Source organism: Aulonocara stuartgranti, assembly GCF_965226115.1.
Source record: "Aulonocara stuartgranti genome assembly, chromosome: 17".
NCBI lineage: Eukaryota > Metazoa > Chordata > Actinopteri > Cichliformes > Cichlidae > Aulonocara > Aulonocara stuartgranti.
The window spans coordinates 33,943,289-33,963,864 of record NC_138953.1 but is presented as its reverse complement, the minus strand read 5'-3'; the positions used below and the strand labels follow the sequence as shown (position 1 = coordinate 33,963,864).

General features: G+C 39.0%; 1 protein-coding gene and 1 long non-coding RNA gene across 2 annotated transcripts; both read left to right on the top strand.

Moving 5' to 3' along the window:
* The first annotated feature begins 855 nt into the window (after positions 1 to 855).
* Positions 856 to 2,585, top strand: LOC309691954. The gene is made up of 3 exons (XR_014272169.1): positions 856 to 1,046; positions 1,154 to 1,235; positions 2,439 to 2,585. It is a non-coding gene; the product is annotated as an uncharacterized lncRNA (long non-coding RNA).
* Positions 2,586 to 7,600: 5,015 nt separating this feature from the next.
* Positions 7,601 to 15,705, top strand: ifrd1 (interferon-related developmental regulator 1). The gene is made up of 12 exons (XM_082511565.1): positions 7,601 to 7,834; positions 9,509 to 9,613; positions 9,721 to 9,802; positions 10,873 to 10,997; positions 11,114 to 11,271; positions 11,402 to 11,452; positions 11,672 to 11,850; positions 11,967 to 12,075; positions 14,287 to 14,421; positions 14,594 to 14,722; positions 14,831 to 14,926; positions 15,048 to 15,705. Exons 1-12 carry the CDS (start codon positions 7,807 to 7,809, stop codon positions 15,132 to 15,134), a joined length of 1,284 nt encoding a protein of 427 aa, XP_082367691.1. The 5' UTR covers positions 7,601 to 7,806; the 3' UTR covers positions 15,135 to 15,705.
* The last annotated feature ends 4,871 nt before the right edge of the window (positions 15,706 to 20,576 follow it).

Genomic DNA, 20,576 nt, shown 5'->3' with positions numbered 1-20,576 from the left:
CTAATTGGAAGGGAGTGCATTTTATTCTGGGCCATCTTAAGGATAAAAAGTGTCTGCCACCTTAAATATTCAAGACCTCACTCACATTACTCCATGCATAAACTGACGTATAAAGTAAGTCAGCTTTTTGTTGAACACACAGTGTCTTCAAAAGGCCCCTGCTTGGTCCCTCCGCAATACACTGTAAATGACCTGTCCTACTCAAACACATTATTAAAATCGAAAGACTAAATGTTTCATACAGATTATAATGTATGAACGCAGCCATTACCTTGTCTGAACTGTGCATTCTGGGTCACATCAGAGCACTATCATTACAAAGTACTTGTATAGAAAGTGTGAAAAAATGCTTTAAAGTTGAAAGGAAAAAGGGAAGTGATATATGTCTCGAATTTTTTCCTGATGTTAAGAAACAACTTAGAAAATGCTTGTGGACAAACATAACTTAAAAATGACTGGGAGCTTTGTTCTTTTCTCTCTAATTGCATTTGATGCAGCTGCAAGCTACAGCCAATGACAAATGCTGTGCCAGACAAATTTTCTCCCACATATGGCATCATCAGAAGACTAAAAAACTGCTTTTAGGAAGATGTGGAAGATGAAATATATTAGGTGCTCTCCTGCTAGGCAGTAAAACATCCATGACATTAGTTTAGTTGGCTCAGCAATCTGTGAGTGTTTAGTCATTTTTGATGTGCCTGTGCCCCTCCAACCTGAACATTTTGTCGACACACTTTGACAACGTGGTGCATATTTATTTTTGGATGAGATAATGAAAAGGCCAATAGCAACGGACAGGCAGCTGATTAGATAAGTACAGTGTATGCTGCCTTACCTGCCTGACGCTTGGATTACACAATTGACTCACAATGACCTACGGCTCTGTGTTAATGAATTACATTTGATTGCCCGTGCTTATGTGTCTTTGTTTTGTTTTTCAGGGGGCCAGCATGGGGCTGTGCAGCCTTTTAGTGATGAGGATGCCTCCATTGAGACCCTCAGTCATTGCAGCAGCTTCAGTGACGCCACCAGTGTAGCAGATGAAGGTAGGTTTGTGTGTACCCCTGACTGTACTCTGTTTGAACGTGTGTGTTCTTTAAACACATCAAACAAGTCTGTTTACGACCTCCTTAAATGCTTTTTTGTTTTTAAGGTGGCGAGACCAATGAGGATTCAGCCCAGGAGGATTTCCAGTATAAACTGAAGGGGTTCATAGATAGCACAGTAGATAAGAGGTAAAATGACCAAAATGTTATCTGATCTATATTGCCTCTGTCTTGGATCCAGTTTTACAAGAGATCAACAATGTAGTTACTTAATCCTGTCAGAGCAAGAGTTTTAGGTAACACTTGCACCATTTAGAAATGCTTTCCCCTTTTATGCAGCGTTGCTATGTTGTCTTGCCAGTTTAACAAAGGTACAGGGTTGATGTTTCAAATACACCCCAAAAAGTACTTCACTCTGAAGTGACAAAACATTTCTCCCACTGGAAAAGCTATGTGGGACAATCTGTGAGTGTTTAGTGTTCTCCATCTAAAATGCAGGTTCTCACACACACATAGACATGTCAGATTCAGCCATACAATGTCCAGCTAATTAATAACCCACTTTACGACTGCGAATATGAAGCTTAAATGAATAAAAAGTATAAGAAAGTATACAAAGTATAGTATTATGGCAGTGGATGCTAATCTCTCTTATTACTCTTAGTGGATTTGATCCATATGCTTACAAAGAAGAACTGATCACAGAGCAGTGGTTCTCAAACTGTGGGGTAAGCCCCACTGGAGGCATTGCATATGTAGGGGAAAAACATAAAATGAAGCTAAGTTGAATTAGTAATGATTTTTTTTAAAGAGTGTGAACTTTTTTTGACTTCTGAAGTGGAGCATTAGGACACAGACATCAATGATATTGCCCTAGTCTCGCTTGCTTGCCTCTTTGATTGTGCTCATTTTGATATAAATTTTACATAATGTTTTCCTCCGTGTCTGCATTATGTTCAGACTCAAAATATAAAGTTAGAATAGAAAACATGTTTACGTGGGTCGCATTGCAATGTAAACAGCAAAACCTGTAAAAATGCTAGAGTACAACCCGACTGTTTTCATAGTAAGTAAGAATAGGAAGCAGCAACCAAGTGCTGCTAATCAAATGCATATAAATAATAACTCGACAGCATTCGGTTAGCACGTCAAATGTAAAACTTCACGACAGTCCTATTTGAAATGTGGAATGGCTACCAGGAGATTTACAAAGCTGCATCTGGGCAAACCACAAAACTTCTGGAACAACGTCTTTTGGACAGATCAAAGTGAAGATGTTTGGCCATAATGTGCAGTGCTACATTTGGAGAAAACCAAACACAGCATATCAGCACAAACACTTCATAACAACTGGTGAAGGGGTAATGGTTTGGGCTTGTTTGCTATCCACAGGACCTGGGAATCTTGCAGTCACTGAGTCATCCACAAGCTCCTCTGTATACAAAGGTACTCTAGAGTCAAATGTGAAGCTATGTGTATGACAGATACTAAAGCATGGCTGAAATTGGGTCATGGAGCAGGACAATGATCATAAGCACAGCAGCAAACCTATAACAGAATGCCTGAAAAAGAAAAGACAAAACTCTGACTGTTGCAATAGACTCAACTGGATTGAAATGCTGTGGCAGGACCTTAAGAGAGCTGTGCCTGCAAACCTGAATGCTCAAACCTCAATGAACTGAAGCAAAGAAGGGAAAGCCAAAATTCCTTCACAATGATGTTAGAGACTTGTAAGGTTATGCAGAAAATGATTACTTGAAGTTGTTGCTGCTAAAGGTGTTTCTGCGAGATGTGGACACAGCTGTATTCTATACATGTTTGTGTCATGGTCCTGGGTCATTTGACCCAGCGCTTTGAATTTGAATATATTTTGATGGTTCATGATTTATGTTTAAGATCATTTAGTTATCTTAAGCTCATTCTGGTTTGCCTAGATCACCCTGTTATAGTTCATTGTTTATTAGGTTCCCCTTGTGTCTTTACCCCTTCTATGGCTGTATTCCAATTCAGGGTCTGCAGCCATAAAGGCCGCATTTTAAGGCCGATTACGTCACAGCGACGCGACGAAGGCTGTCCCAATTCGAAGGCTGCTCGAAATGCGGCCCTCAAATGCGTCCTTCATTTCCCTGAATTTGAAGGATGTGACGGTGTAGACTTCTTGGCCCAACATATCCCAGAATGCATAGCGCAGCGGTGGGTGTGGATAATTTTGCCGAAAAAAAACGGCGGATGAGGGGCGGCCGAAGAGTAAATTTTAAGTACTGAATATTATGTCACTTATTTATGTGCAAATGTTTAATAACGAAGAACATTAAAACATTACTGTTGGCCACATGTCGGCAAAGTTATGTTACATTAGTGACGTTTGTACTAACTTGGTTTTAAAGCCTTTACTTTAAAATATACGCCGTTCAATAGCTGAGCTTAATCTTACAGAGCTCATGTAGAAACAAACAAACAAATGAACAAAAGATTTTCTCCTTCATTTCTGTCAAACAATGCTGTATGAAACGTTTCCAGCTGTTAGTAGCATGGTTGCTAGGCAACCTGGGCAGCGCCACGGAGGCTAGACCGTCCCATTTCACAAGCCTCGCACTTCCGGCCTTAGCGGTCTTTGAGTACGCGGCCCTTGTGGACCGTTAAGGTACGCCGGTCCACAAGGGCGTACTTTAAGGCTGCAGACCCTGAATTGGGATACAGCCTATCACATCAGGCTTGCGTTGCCATGTCTGAATCCCGTTATGTTTCCTGTTTTATTTTGAAGAGGTCTGGTGTCCCATGTTCATTGTGTTCAGTTTCACTTCCCCTGTGGCGTCATTATGTTCATTCGTATGAGTGTTTCCACTTCCCCTGATCACCTCCTGTGTGTATTTAGTCTCTGTGTTTTCATTCATTCCTTGTCCGGTCGTCTGTTTAGCCTGCTTGTTGCTATGTTCATGTCATGTTTCCAGGGATTTCATATATTCATGTCAAGGCTTCACATTCCAGGTTTTCAATGCCAGGTTTCCATGTTCATGTTCCAGGTTTTTTATGTTGGCGTTAGATCACCCAGTTTAGGTTATAGCTTAATTTCACCCTTGCCCTTTTGTTTTGTACTGTTTCACTGGCCTTGAATAAACAGCTTGTTTTTTGTTAAGCTTAAGTTTTGTTCTTTTTTGTGTCAGCACGTGGGTCCTCCTCACTCCACACAGTCTGGTTCCACACACTGTGACAGTTTGTATGTTGTTTTTCTCATGTGTCTTTTTGGAAGATGTTCAGAAAAGCAATTCAAATAATTGTTTATTCATTAAAAGGTGTAAATGCCATAAAAACCCTTGGCACGAAGCTCCTGGGGCACAGTTTTTGTGCTGATGGGGAAGCTCCAAGTAAACCTCCAGGGAGGGGGTCGTCTCCTTTGCAGGTATTCTCAAAAGTTGTTAACCCACTATTGATCATGTGAGTCATTGCATGAACTGAGGTGTGAAAACCTTTTTGGATTGTGATGACTGTTTGGGAGGGGAGTAAAGGAGGCTTCCCATGTCCACTGTGAACGACCATCGTTAAACAGAGGTGCTGATTTACATCGTCGCTTATCAGCCACCTACAGTGCAGTGTTGTGTTCCCTTCTTTGGAGTTTCAAGTCAAGCACACATGATAGTGAGGCATTGTCTCACAGAGGTTTCACCCGTTGGTCCCTGTGATGTTAATGACCAACACCTTTTTTCGATGAGTTCTTTAGAATTCATTTAGAACAACCCATTCACATGCAACTGTTTGTAAAGGCAGACTGCATGGCTAGGAATTTGTTACACACCTATGGGACTGAAAACAGGAGAATTCAAAGATTAAAAGACACCACAAGAGGTGTTCTTTCTTTTTTAAAAGTCTTTCTATACATAATGTACCTACCTTGCATGTACATATTTAAAGTTGTTCCATTTTAAGCACACTAAAAATATGTTAAATAGACTTTAACTTCGACTTTTACACAAATGCTTATCACAACTACAAAATTAGAAAATGACAACATTCAACAGTAAACACGACAACATTCTACACACCCCAAACCTATCCCCATTCATCATCAGGCAGCAACATTATGAACAGTCAGCTTATTAATGAACTGAAAAAGGAAATAAATGAGGATTATGACCAGTGTGTAAGAGTGCGTGTTAGGGAAGCAGCTCTGGAAGCCTTCCAATAGTCAAACACCAGGCACATGAAAACTCAAAGTCTGCAGGTTTGTATTCAAACATAACAAACATAAAAATGAAACGCTGATAACAACAGCACGGTGGGAACAGCAAGAAGGGTGCAGCTGTGAGATTTTCCACTTGTGTAAGAAAGACCTATTTCTGTTGTTTCAAGGTAAAGCTAGAGAATTCAATAATGAAAAGAAGGAAAGCTGCCAACCTAAGCTCACGGTTATGTAATTTGAAAGATATTTATTAAGATATTAGGCATTACAACACAACATGCCTAATAGCCTAACAGCCTAATATTATTAGGCTTTTAGGCATGTTGCAATTGCCTGTGGTTCTCAGTGTATTGGATACACTAAAAACCGCAGGCTATTACATTGTATCCAATACCCTGTATACGGTTTTTGAAATTTGACTAGCTAAAAATACAACACAGTGCAAGTCTTGAGTCACCCTTCATTTCTTTATAATTTGCTGGGGAAATAGAAAAAAAGGTTTAGTGATTTATTGAACTGTGCAAACATACATGTAAATACATGCGTACTGCAGTGTATAACGCCCAAACATGAACTCTAACAAGCTTAAAGGTCAATATTTGGTATTATCACCTTTATTCTAACTTAACACAGTCTGAACTCTCTTAGGTAAGATTTCTTTTAATTTCTTTAAGTAGTTCTCCAGTCTTCTTGAAAGACATTCAAAGCTGCTTTTTAGTTGTTGACTGCCTTTGGTTCTGTTCTGGATTTGGGGAGGCCAATCCATGACTGATAGTGTTACAGGTATGCTTTTACTGCACTGTCAGTGTGTTTGGGACCATGTCCTCCTGAAAACTGAAGTTTTAATTTATTTCTTAAGAACACGACTTTCAAATACTCTTCATCGACTGAATGTGTTTTTTAGATCCTCACACTTCTATTTTTTCCCTCCACTTGTTCAGTTTTCTCAGATTTTTGAAGGTCAGACTGCACACTGTGCCAAGATATGCAAAGTTTTCAGCTAATAGCACTTTGGGTATCACCTTGTTGGTTCAAAGATACTATTTGCTATTTGGTTCAATAAACAAACTAAAAACTGGAAGCACGATATAAAGAAATAACGGGTGGTCAAGACTTTTGCACAGTGCTATAAAAGTACAAGCGGCACCTGTCTGAATAATTTGACAGCTTAAAAAAAAATAGGCATTTTATGTTGAACCAATCCTGCGCAACAAATATTAACAAATCTGCATACATGGAGCTCCAGAAGGAGTCAATAGCAGGAACAACTAATAGCCCTATACTGTGATTTGACTAGGAGTAAAATGCTGATTGCTGGATTTGGAATGTAGTTACTGCATTATTATTGTGTTTGTGCTTTTAGAGGCAAAGATGTAAAATGAATAAAGTTAATATTTGGCATGTGAGTGTGACATGAAACAAAATCCCAAGTTATATTTGTCAAAGAGGCAAGTGAGTGCAAGATTTAGGAATGGTTCATATTTGGCTGATTAAGCATTTTAACTTTTAACTGCAGAAAGTTGACAATGTGCAGTCTTTCTTTAGACATCTATTGCAACTGCCACTAAATGCAGAAGCAGTGTAAAACTAGCTAGAATTAATTGGCTCTAGCAGTGTTACTTCGTGCACTTTTGAAACGAATGCAACAATTTTGAAGCAGTGCTCGGTTTCTAGAAGTATCTCAGATGTCCCTGTCTACTAAAAGGGGAAAAGCCAAGATAGTCTCTTTCACATCCCTGTCAAGTAGACGATAACTGTTCAACTTTCTAGACAGGCACAGTTTCAAATCCACTTTATATAAAAAACATGAATGCATCCGAGTGAAACATTTTGCATCACAATTCTCTAATGACAATATTTGTCTCATCACAGATACATAACATGATCTCATCAACAGCTCTATAATAATGTGATCAACTGCAAGACACGCACACTTGCAGTCTCACAGTGGAACATTATCACTGTCTTGTGTGATAACATGTTTTATGTCAGACAATATGTGTTTTTTCTTGCAGTGGAATTTATTCACTATTATTTAGCTTGTACGATGGGCTATTGTGGGTCCCAATCAACCAGAGCTGAAAGCCATCTCCACCTCCTCCTCCTACCATGCGACTTTAAAACTTACGTAACCAGTCTAATGTGGTGTTATCACACTTTGTGTAAACGTAAACGCCGTTTGATTTCGTGGTTTGTCTTGGAGAATGTATCAAATTTGTATACACAGACATTGTTTTTCCCCAAAATAACAGAACAGGACTCACAGTTCCCCTCTTTCTGTCACTGCATCACGCGCGAACACATGCGACACTCTTTCCTGTTCCAGGATTGGCCAGCGAAGCCGGGAAAACTCCTCGTGACATGTCCGCCGGTATAAATACTGAGAACCGCGCTGTACTCGCGTAGCCCTGGTTTATGAGGGAAAATGTATCGTCTCGGCCCACAGTCTATCTCCAAGATCGCTTTCGATTTCTTTTTATCCACTGTGCCAAGGGAATATTTTCATTTTACCAGACAATACAATAAAGGCTGGTCGTGTATTGGCTGATTTTTGGTTAAAATTTTCTAGTTGTCTGCACGAAAATGCCGAGGAACAAGAAAAAGAATAGGGGTAAGTAAACTAGCGGCTGCTATGCTACGGCCTTGTGTATTTGTTGATGGTAATTGTAGTTCTTTCCGTGTTCTTTGTTCATCGAATGGAGCTGAAGGTGTTTACAGTACGGACTACAAAAGGTAGAGGCTGGCCTAGGTCAAAACACAAAACGTAGCTAGCTGTACTCACACAAAGCAACACTGCTAATGAAAAAGTGTACTATCATAGTATTGATACTGTCATATGAAAGCTACTGTAAAGGGCCTTTAAAGCACAACATTATAGTATAACATGAGCTACTCAACAAAAGCCCTGAATAATTGTTGTACTTCACAAGCTAACGAGGGCTAGCTTCATGCCCACTCCCTTTCAACGCGAGACACATGTGGTTGCTTAGTAAAAATAAACGTTTGAAGGAGTAAAACACCCAAGCTTTTTCTTCCTTGAATTCGATTATAACCATCATAAATGTTATAAAGCAATACGTTTGATTTTTGTGAAAGTGTATATAACGCAAACCACACGAAACTAGAATTCTTTGACCTCGATTAATCTTTAGCCTTATGTGGGAAAATGATATTGATACCCGATTAGCAGTTTTGAAGCCTGAGTATCATATTGTGTCACTGAGGAAGGGTCATTTTTTTTTTTTAAAACATACTGCATATATTTGTTTTTGAGGCACAAGTCCGACATTTTGGACTCGGAGGGAGGAAGGAGGCGGCACCCGGTTTTCAGAAATCAGCTGTCGTGTGGGGAAAACAGTCCACGTCAACACACAGATCTTAAATAGCTATTTTTAATCAGTTTAAAGACGGATATTTTATTTTCAGCTAATATTTTTTTTAGATCTGATTGTTATGAATAACGGAAGTATTTTTCACATTGTGTTCTAAAAGCGGCGGGTTCCTGCCGTCGTACGCTCACCTAAACCTGTCTACCAGAGGTAAATTCAGGTCAAGGCAGAGAAGCCTGTTGAGTCTGGGTGGGGTTGGAAGTTTGTCCAGTTTTTGCAGTAGCAGAGTTCACCTTAAGTGGGATTAAATTAAACCCCATGTTTGTTTATAAGGTTTCGTAAAGATCTCACCCAAGATTTTAGCAGCCTCTTTTAGCTGTGAATGTTTTGCCCATCCCACCCTCTAGAGCTATTATAGTAACCAGAACATTTTCCAATACATCGTGTTTCGCTCTGTTCCGTTTCAGCCACGTTGTCCCTACTACGTGGATAATAAATTGTCTGATAGTAACTTGTCTGATGTGGACTTTGCTTAGTAAAACAATCTACTTCCTCCTATGCCTCAGTGACATAATACTAGACGTGATACTCCTGTATTTTTCGGCTGTACCCAAACTGTGTTTGCCTCTTGCTGGACAGTTGCTGCGGTTGCCGGGCCATACCGGTTACCCATACAATGTTGTTTCAGGTCATTTTTGATGTGCCTGTGCCCCTCCAACCTGAACATTTTGTTGACACAGGCAGCACACTTTGACAACGTGGTGCATATTTATTTTTGGATGAGATAATGAAAAGGCCAATAGCAACGGACAGGCAGCTGATTAGATAAGTACAGTGTATGCTGCCTTACCTGCCTGACGCTTGGATTACACAATTGACTCACAATGACCTACGGCTCTGTGTTAATGAATTACATTTGATTGCCCGTGCTTATGTGTCTTTGTTTTGTTTTTCAGGGGGCCAGCATGGGGCTGTGCAGCCTTTTAGTGATGAGGATGCCTCCATTGAGACCCTCAGTCATTGCAGCAGCTTCAGTGACGCCACCAGTGTAGCAGATGAAGGTAGGTTTGTGTGTACCCCTGACTGTACTCTGTTTGAACGTGTGTGTTCTTTAAACACATCAAACAAGTCTGTTTACGACCTCCTTAAATGCTTTTTTGTTTTTAAGGTGGCGAGACCAATGAGGATTCAGCCCAGGAGGATTTCCAGTATAAACTGAAGGGGTTCATAGATAGCACAGTAGATAAGAGGTAAAATGACCAAAATGTTATCTGATCTATATTGCCTCTGTCTTGGATCCAGTTTTACAAGAGATCAACAATGTAGTTACTTAATCCTGTCAGAGCAAGAGTTTTAGGTAACACTTGCACCATTTAGAAATGCTTTCCCCTTTTATGCAGCGTTGCTATGTTGTCTTGCCAGTTTAACAAAGGTACAGGGTTGATGTTTCAAATACACCCCAAAAAGTACTTCACTCTGAAGTGACAAAACATTTCTCCCACTGGAAAAGCTATGTGGGACACTTGGGATTTCCTTACCTGGATGATGAGCATGTATCAAGAAATTTCAAATGTAGTTTTAAAAACGCGGGGTAACTTGAGTTGTATGCAACAGTGAGTCCAGTGCAGGAAGTTTTTATTGGAGTTTGCAGGCTTGTCAATTTAAAAATAGACTTCATCCCAAAAAGGCCCTGTCACCATTGGCTTCCTCAGTGGGGTGATTATTATAGAAGGGATTCCCCAGAAGTGCCAGAAGCTGCTAAATCTGTTATATCTATTCAGCTGATATTCTTTTCACTTGTCAAACAACATTTTTATATAAAAGTAAATGGGTGAAGTCACATTCTTAACTTTTTGTATAGGTTTTTTTTTTTACAAATATTTTTGTTATTACCTTAAGATTATATATATATATAAATAAAAAAATTAAATCAACAAGCTAATTGACCTCAACTTGTTTACCTGAAAGGGCAACGTCTTTGAGAAACTGCTGTGTGATGGCTGGTTGAATACATCTGCTGAAACTGGCCACATGCATCCTGAAAAAACCTGCTATAGACTTATAACTTATAGTTATTACCCTCGACGTTGATGTCAGAGTTTTCTGATAATCTTGTAACTCTGATAACACAAGAACAGGGTTTTGTATTATTTGTAATTGATATCATAGTTGTGTCTACTAGGAGGCTGAGGGGTAGTACTGAGGGTTGCCAGTATTTTCTGATAAATGGCTTCATGGTATAATGGTTATCACTTTTATGGTGATTGATTTATATATATATATATATATATATATATATATATATTTTTTTTTTCCTCAGTGCTAAGACGAGACAGGGGGCACTAGATGGGCTTAAGACGGCAATGGCTACACGCATCCTGTATGAGTTCATCTCAGAGAGAAGGATGACCATCACAGACAGTATTGAACGCTGCCTCAAGAAAGGTACTAAAAACGTGTTGCTGTCAATGAGATGGCAGGTGTTCCAATGCTTTAAACTAAGCGCATGTTTGTCTTCGTGCTCATAAATCATTTGGCTTTTTTCTTCTTCCTCGTGTTAGGCAAAGGTGAGGAGCAGCGAGCAGCAGCTTCTTTAGCCTGTTTGCTGTGCATCCAGCTGGGCTCAGGAATTGAGAGCGAGGAGGTGTTCAAGACGCTGAAACCGATCTTCAAAAACATCCTGGCAGATGGATCAGCCAACATACAAGCCAGACAGGCTGTGAGTGTCTTTTATTGTACTGATCCCCTTTAATAAATGCACCCCCCTTAATAAAAAAAGATTACCACATTTTTGGATTTTTCCATGAAATATCAACTGATATGGTTTTGTTTATTTTGTTTCTTAATAGGTAGCAACAAGTCTGGGCCTCTGCACATTAGTTGCTGAGGATGACATATTGGTAAGTTTCTGATCTTGGCTTGAGTGCAAACCAGTGGCACGTCTGACATTCATTTGTCATATATTACTCATCAGTTCTAACATAATGCTATATCAATGAGTGGCACTCATGCAAACATGTGCTGCTGAAATCTAACATGCCTCAAGTAATTTTTTTCAGTAAGTCGGAAACATGTTATTTGTGGTAATAAGTAGAGCTTACTGATGTTTGCTTCTTTAGGATGTGCAAGCGACCATGGAGTGTTTTGAGAACCTGTTCACCCGGTCCTATGCAAAGGCGGATGGCACTTGTCCTTCGATCAGTCCTCAAATGAGCCAGCTCCACACAAATTCTCTGCGGTCCTGGGCACTGCTGCTCACAATCTGCAGTTCCAGCCAGCTCAAAGACATCCTGCAGAAGTAAGCTCCTTTATGCCAACCCTTAAGTTTTTTTTTTAATCACAAGTTCTGCTGCTTTTAGTTTATTGCTCTCCAACCAAGTTAAGTGGAGTAAGAATTGCTTATGTGTTTTGCAGACACCTTCTTAAACTGCAGAGGTTGCTCGAGAGTGATGACGTGAACATGAGGATTGCAGCTGGGGAGACTATTGCTCTGCTTTTTGAGCTGGCCAGGGACATCGATTCTGTAAGTTTGCAATTGCTGTTTAATTTCCCCAACACCAGATTATCCTAAAGTTAATTTCTTTTGTTAATTCAAATGTTAACATGTGGCACGTCCTGTCTGTGCTTTTGCTTTTTTTTTGCTTTTTTTTTTTTTTTTCTTCCCCCAATAGTAGCAGACAATGACTAAAAAAAGTACACAAGAACCAGAACTGAACTTAGCTCAGGCAATACAACATTATGAGGCACATACAAGGCAGTTGAGGTAAACCGCAACCCCACCAGGAGTCAAAACAAATCACAGTAAGATCAATATTCAGGCAAATTAATTCAGTTTGGGGAAAGCCCCAAACTGAAAGAGTCCAAGATGGAGTTGAGCATACAAGTTATATATTCATTGGGAATACAGTCCATAACAATGCTATGCCAGGATTTCTTAGTTGAGATTGCTGGCCTGCCCCAGAGGAGCAGGATATTCTGTCCAGGGCTCTAGACTAACTTTTTGCCATGGTTGCAGTGGTGCGCCTAAAAATAAAATTTAGGCGCACCAGCACAAAAGTTAGGCGTACCCAAATTTTTTTAACCGCATTACTTAACACCACAGTTTTACATGTTCACGTTTTTTGATTTGTAAATGATTAACTAACAACCTTTCAAAATGATTAACTTGACACCCCCTTTGCTGCCCAAATTAACAGCAGCTCCATCAGCCCCCATAGCAATGATTTTATCCAACCAGTTACTGCACTGGTCCCCAAGAGCAGCAAATGCTTTCTTTGAGGCAGCATAAATTCCTAAACAAATTAAAAAATATACCATTTACTTATCAGATCAAGAGTTTACAATGCAGTCTTTTTCAGTTTGAGTTTCTATATTCATGTATTATTGCTATGTTTAATTTTCAATGATAAGAATATGCTAGATATGGTTAATTCAGTAACACAACGTAATATTATTAATCATATACATAGGCTACGTGACATGACGTGGCTTACCTTGGGCATGGGCATGCTGGACCTCAATGTGTCCAATCACTTTTTCGCTGGTCTTCCTTTTTGCAAGATACGAGCGTACACAATGACACATTCTTTTGTGGCGATGTCTGCGTCTCCATCGATCAGGAAGGCCATGTATATACTGTTCGCAATTTCCACTGACTTCTTTTTTTTTCAGTGTGTCAGCGATTACGCCTATAAACTGGGCGCACGCAACATCATTGCTGTATGTGGGGTTTATGTCCAAGCCATTTTTCTTGTGAAGAGTTATTTCTGACTTGAACTTAGTAAACGGAACTTCTTCTTTTGCAATATTGTAGGCGATGTTAAACTTAATGATCATCTCGGCCTCCTCCAATGACCTGTTTACTCCTGCCTGCCGCTGAAAGGCAGTGGGGAGCGGGGACATTTTGGCAGAGCATTTATCGCGGCATATAATGTGTCTTCTCAATGCTGTATGCTTTTTCAGGGTTTCAATTCGAAATGTATTAGCACCAGTGACAAATGCAGTGTTGCCGGCCATGATCTTTCCACACTCGCGACAATAAATGCAGTGCATCATATTGTCAGCTTGGCTGTATCTTAGCCAGGGAAACTGGTCAAGCCACTCGAATCGAAATTTATACATTTTCTCACTTTTACTTTCAGTGGACTCCGGCTGGGAGTCGATCTATGTGGCTCATTTTCTGATGCCGTCTCCGGACCAGTGTTTGACAAAAACAGAGAGGTTGATGGCTCCGTGTCAGAGCGCTGGCTCAGAATTTTGGACTGATCAGGCCTTAACTTAACGAAAAAGTTATCAATTGTTCTTTTCATATTTTCTCAATACCAACTTGATACACTTCTGACCTGGGCTACTCACCCTTCTCTATCTGCCCGCACTTTCAAACGTAAACACAAGTAGGTCTGCAGGAATATCTGGACCACGGCCAATCACAGAGGTCCCCGCCTCTGAGTATCTCTGATTGGTTTAGAACACGACATGGGCATAATGTGTGTCTGTTGTTGAACACACGAAGAGTTTAGGGTTGCTGAAACGTTTTTTTTCCGAAAAAATACTTGGTTGCACCGGTGCGACCAAGTATTTATTTATTTATTTTTTTAAATGAGTCGCACCATGGAGAAGTTTGGTCGCACTCTAGAGCCCTGCTGTCTGTGCTTTTTTTTTTTTTTTTTTTTTTTTTAAAACACATTAGCTGCATATTTTATTTATTTGTTTTTCCCCCACTGCATTTATTTAGGATTTTGAATTTGATGGCTGGGATGAACTTTGTGATAAACTGAATGCGTTGGCCACAGACTGCAACAAGCACAGAGCCAAGACTGACAAGAGGAAGCAGCGCTCGGTGTTTAGGGATGTTCTCAAAGCTGTTGAGGTAAGCGCTACATGTCAGGTGAACCATGTTCCTTTTGCCAGTTGGATGTTAATTTCCTGCTTTTAACCAACATAATTGAACAGAGGTAAAACTTAACAGCAGCTCCTTGGAGGTAGAGACAGTGAATGATGGTGTCTGACCGTGGACTTATTTATATTGCTTTCTCTTCCAGGAGGGGGCCTTCCAATCTGAGACCATTCGCTTTGGCACAGAGCGAATGAACATTGACAGCTGGGTCAGAAAGAGGACATACGATGCCTTCAGAGAATTCGTGGGCTCTGGAATGAACTACCACCTACAGGTATCTTATTAGAAACACTTTATGTACAATAGGAGTTTGTGATAAACTAGTGTCTTTCTTTTGCGCTAGTGACTGGACTTGATGTTTTTGTTAACGTTTTCCAACTAGGCAAATGAATTCATCAGAGACGTGTTTGAACTGGGACCACCTATGCTGGTTGATTCAGCCACCATGAAGGCCATGAAAATCTCTCGCTTTGAAAGGGTAGGTGTGCAAGGAAGGCTCATTTAAACCATTGTGGTGTTCTTGTAAGCTTAAAAGTATCAATGCTTTCAAAGTTTTGTGGCATTTTATTAATGAACGCTTGAAATTCTTTCTGTTCCAGCATCTTCACAACTCTGCTGCATTCAAGGCTCGGACCAAGGCCAGAAGCAAGTTCAGAGACAAGAGGGTGGACGTGGGAGAGTTTTAATAATTTCTTTTGACTCTAATAAACTATTTATCAAGCTTTCCTGCTTTTAGATGAATTGTCACAAGCCTAAGTTAATGCAGTTGTCCCAAGATCTCTTTGTGTATCAAATGCTCACTTTTCTGTAGGCTTATATCTTTTTAATAACAGCTGTTGCTTTTTAATTGGGGGAAAAACATCTTTCTGTCACCTACAGCAAGTGAGTATTTGATAATTAAACAGATTCTAGGTGGACTACAACTTGAATACAGTTTGTTCACAGAAAGGTGGTGTACATTTGTTGGGTATCATGCACATTTCCTTTTATTTTATTTTATTTTATTTTTTTTTAATTTTTTTTTCCTTGTTAAATGAAATACACAGGTATTAACATTTTTGATGGATCTGTCTCTCGTACCATTAAGTAGTAACATCAAGACATGTGACCGTCCCTAACTCTTGGATTTGTAATAAGTTTATCTAATTAATTCACACTTAGCGTTATTTATGTGTAAGCTAAAATAGTGTATTTAGTGTTGTGTATGTAATGTAAAGGTTGAGGATGGTGCAATAAATGCTGAAAAGCTGCAACAACTGTTCTTATTTTTTTTCCAGCTCCTGTATTCAATATACAATGCTATGAATTGGCTATAATTGGATTCATTGATCTGATACAGTATCTTGGGACAGTGTCAGCAGAGCTTGCAAAAGAAACGGCTGGAAAAGTTCCTTGAGTTAGTAGCTTTGAGAACTGGAACTGTTGGCAGATATATGAAGGTCATTCTGATTGAAAGGGCAATAGAAATTTTACTCAGCACTACTTCCACATATCAAAGTGAAGGATCTTGCAGCCAAGGTAACAGTGGTGTTGCAGAGAAAGCGAGTAAGGCGGTGCACAGTTTGTCACAGGTGAAACTGTTGGAACACAAGAGATGGATATAATGGAGGTCTAGCAGCCGCAAAGCTCACAACATATTAACTCTCCCCTAAGGTGAACCTCAGCGGGCTGCTTCTTTTGGAGCCATAAAAATAGACTGTCACATGGTCAAGGCAGGCCTATCACCAGTCAGCATCCTCATATTTCAGGTTGAACAATATTACTGACAGAAAGCCGAAACGGAGCTGCTTCTTTTTGTGTCTACTTGGGGAAAACCGGTCCTTCAATTTGGGTGGAGTGGATGATGTAGCTGTAGGCTAAAACTAAGATAAGATAACCTTTAGTCCCATAGGTGGGAAATTTGTTTTGTTACAGTGGAAAGTTACATAGCAAAAAATAAAACACTAGAATCGGATAAGAATGGGATACTGTACATAAATGTACACAATTGAATAAAATACTATATACAATAGAATAAAAAGAATACAAATACTATATAACTGAGTAAGATACAATGTTGTCAGATCTAGTTTAAGAGGAAGGGAGCCCTTTTTTTTTTTTTTTTTTTTTTTTTTCTCACTGACTTGGGACTTCATGCTTCTTTTGAAACATGCTATCATATGGGCCCACTCTAAAGACTAATTTGCTTTATTCTTGACTCTAATCAGAACCTTTTTTTTTTCTTTTTATCTTTAAAAAATAAATAAAAAAAAATCTCATTGTAATAAGGCTTGAAACTGTAATTTGACACCATGAACTCACCAGGAAGGTGTTTACAGTAGATAAACCAGAGAAACTGGCCCTGCTGGCCAGAAGAATGCAGTTTAACATGATTTCTAGACTCTTTGTCCATCTGTTTTATACAGTATGTGGATCTAAGTATTTCGTTACTTCGTGACTTATTTTAGAATAGAATGACTTTATTGTCACTATACAGTTTACAATGAGATACAGAGCATCTCCAACTCAGTGCAAACATGAAAGGGGGGCTGCACAGTTCTGCAGCACTATATACATATGAACAGTATTAACAGAAAAAAAATGTACAAATATACAATCCGATGTAAGAAGAAAAAAGTAAACGTGTAAATGAAAAGTGTTCAAGTTATTGCACATAGTATTAGTTTTTGTTCATATCTTAAATTCACAGTATTGACTTGCATTTTCTATCACTTTAATCTATAGGCTGCCTGCTTTAGTTTTCTTCTTAAAAACCTGATTCATGCATCTAATTGGTTTATGCATATTCATTCTCTGTTTAAGAAAACTTTCTGACACGTAGCAATTTGCATCATTCATATCCTGGCCCTTTAAAATCAACAGAGAAGCAGAGGCAGAGAAAATTTGTCTGTGTTAAGGGTGACTGAGCCAGTATTAAATCAAGAAGTCGTGGGCTACTTCATACTAGCATTAAGCTGCCCATCTTTATGTGGCATGACAGGACGATTGAGGCATTGACTCCTCAGTAAACATTTACGTCTCGTTCTTGTACTGTTGTGACTTCAGGAAGGAAAGTTTCACTTATTTTCCAACAGCAGCTCAATTAGGGAGAGGTAATTGCTCATGTTACACAAATTTCCTCAAAATGTGCATCCCTGTGGGCTTGTTCTGTTCAAGAGGAAAATGAAAGAAAATTGAAGTTGCAGGTAATTAACTCACGAGCCCTTTGCCTCTACAATATGTTAGTCAAATGCTTTGGGACTAAAAAAAATAAGTCTTTGAGTAGAAGCTGTGATTCCCCTTCAAACCTCCAATTATAATATAATCATTTAAATAACCTCTATTTACATGGCATGTTTTACTCCTTGATAAAGCTTGATTCATAGCTCCATGCTATAAATTGCTACTGGTAAACATGATTATGCCATTAAAATAAAGATATTTAATTATTGTTTTTAATTTAGAAAACCGTGCTACTGAGGTTTCGGTTTTAAAATGCTGGAGAGTGATGTCTACAGTCACGGTAAAAGAAAAGTGCACCCTCCTTCAATTTTAAGGTTTCAAATAAAGACATCAAAATCAGAATCAGAATCAGAATGGGGTTTATTGCCAAATGTTGAGCAGGTTTACAACATTAGGAAATTGCTGCGGTGCTTCAGTGCAAACATAGTGTCATAAATAGCACTTAAATAGACATGAAAAAATAAAAGTAGGAATAAGAATTAAAGTGCTACGTAGAAAGATATGTCCATGAGATATACATGAGATATATACATGAGAATAAGAATTAAGAGTGCTACGTAGAAAGATATATACATGAGTGCAGGTGATCTAGTTCTTACCATTTATTAAAAAGGTCAATAAGCCTTAAATGAACAACAACATATGTTCATATAACAAAGGGTCATTGTTTCCCATGGAACCAGTAAGGATGCATTTAGTTTTTATTGCACTACTTGTGCAGTTTGGCTTAGTTTTTGTTAAATATTAAAAATAACTAATTAATTTTAACCGTGTATCTACAACAGACTGTACATAAGTGATGGACATAACAAAGTTTATCATTTGAGTTGTGATCTGTTTTTTTTTAACTCATAGTAACCATATTTCGACAAGAGAGTTGATAGAGAAGGCCCCAGCCAGTGAAAAAAATACTTATTTTCAGTTAAGCTGTTGCCCTGGTGACCGCTGAAATCAAAGTTAATTTGGATAATGCTAAAAGAAAAAGCCCTGACTTCTAGCTAACTATCTTGGTTAGCAAGATGCATCTGTTGTTCATTGGGATATTAATTAGACTATTTTATTTTTAAAATACATCCCATATCAGCAAAATGAGAAAATCGAAATAAAAAAAGTTGAAAAAAGGGTTAATAAAGAAAAACTGACACTGAACACTGAACAAACAAGGGCTCCATTGAGTACTAACTTGTCAACCATGATATAGCCAGGCCCTAAAGTATAGTGATTTATTGGCTGTTTTACTCTAAATGAGACCTTAACTTGTAAAATTAACATCATGCTGCAGTGTCAGAAGCCAGAATCATTTTTGCAACCAGACTAGCCATCTGCTGGTTACTGGAAAGTGTGTTAAAGTCTCTTCTGTCTTAGCCTCACTTTTAAGATTTGTGTCCATTTTTCTCTGTTACTCCATTCTGTTAGATCCTTCTGGAGCCACAAAACAAAGCATATAACCTTTTAACACATTTAACAACATTCTGTGTTGTTTTTATAATGTGAAATATTCTATTAATAGATGCTTTGCCTTGTGGGCGAAGAAGAAAGATTTTCTGTCGCTCTGTCTCTGGCCACCTGATAAAGTTTCTCTTCATATTCACAGTGACAATCAATCAAATTGAATACATCTTTTACCTTTGACTATAGCATTTTTAAAATCTGATTAACAAACACATATTGTTTAAAACCATATTAGTTTCAGAGTTGATTATTTAAGATCAAAGCTTCTTTGCAGATAAACACAATCATTTAATTAGATCGTTTTCATCATGATACAGGCATTCAGGTGGAAAGGGAGTGTTAATGAACCATTGTTATTATACAGATTTCATCACAGTTGAGTTGCATAGAAAGGAATAAAAACATCAATATGTAATTAGGAGGGATAAATGAGGATCAGACGCGTAAGAGACTTGATAAGGTATCTTCAGTTCAATCAATAATTGGTTTCATTTATGTGTCATATATCACTCACCCCAATTTAAAAGACTGTTCCTCATACTCGATTAAGCACTTCTGTCTGTGTTGTTTTGCTGTGTGCGAGTTGAGAAAAAAATCTGTGGAAAGTGCAGTGAGACTGAGGAGGTGTGGAACAAAACAGAATATGTTACTGTGAGTGGGATTTGACCGTTGCGTGTTTGGAAGAGCAAAACAACGAGCTCAAAGGTACATGTAAGAGGAAGATGTATTTTTTAAATTTTTATTCTTCTTTTGCATCCTGCTGTTGCCGCAGCAGTGTGATACGGAAATGTGTATCCCACTCAAGCCAGCTGACCTTTCAGTGCAATTAGCTTAACTGCCTTGATATAGCAGAAGTTAATGCGCACTAATGTGGCATTGTGCTCGATCAATTGCGACACACTGCCACAGCTTGCCAGTCGTTGCCATGGCTGGTTAAGCGCTTCTTCTTCAGCTTAGTTTTCCATTCATCGTGCCACACGTTGGCAGTACAAAAGGGCTCAAAGCCAAACTGTTGATCTCGTGTAGCAGTCTCGCTCACGCAGGCAGATACGGGCCTGCTTACACATACAAACACCCCTCCCTCCAGATGGATGCTTTTCAATAGTTAACCAGGTTAATGTATTTATTCCGCTTGTGAATCCCTGTCATATAAGCAGCTGTTACTGCGTCACCTCCTATAAATCAACCTGCTTCTTAGCAAATATTTATTGTTGACAATAGTGCACCACCCACATGTACCTACTGTACTTACCTCTCTCCCTCCTCCCCCTCTTTCTTTCCAGCATCTCATTCTCTCTGGCCACGCTCCCTGAAGCGACGTGTGCGCAGTATCTTTCACAATGAAAAATGAATAGAGAGATTAGCAGCACTTTGTTACTGAATGGAAGTTGTGTGTTCTTCATCCCGAGATGCTAAAGGCCTTGTTGGGACTGATAAAGCGGCTGCTGCCTCTG

Bases quoted from the DNA above. Each gene is read 5' to 3' on its own strand.
- ifrd1 (XM_082511565.1), top strand. From the start codon at position 7,807: ATGCCGAGGAACAAGAAAAAGAATAGGG. The intron at 10,998-11,113 runs GTACTAAAAACG...TCCTCGTGTTAG, and splicing joins TGAACGCTGCCTCAAGAAAG to GCAAAGGTGAGGAGCAGCGA. The intron at 12,076-14,286 runs GTAAGTTTGCAA...GCATTTATTTAG, and splicing joins TGGCCAGGGACATCGATTCT to GATTTTGAATTTGATGGCTG.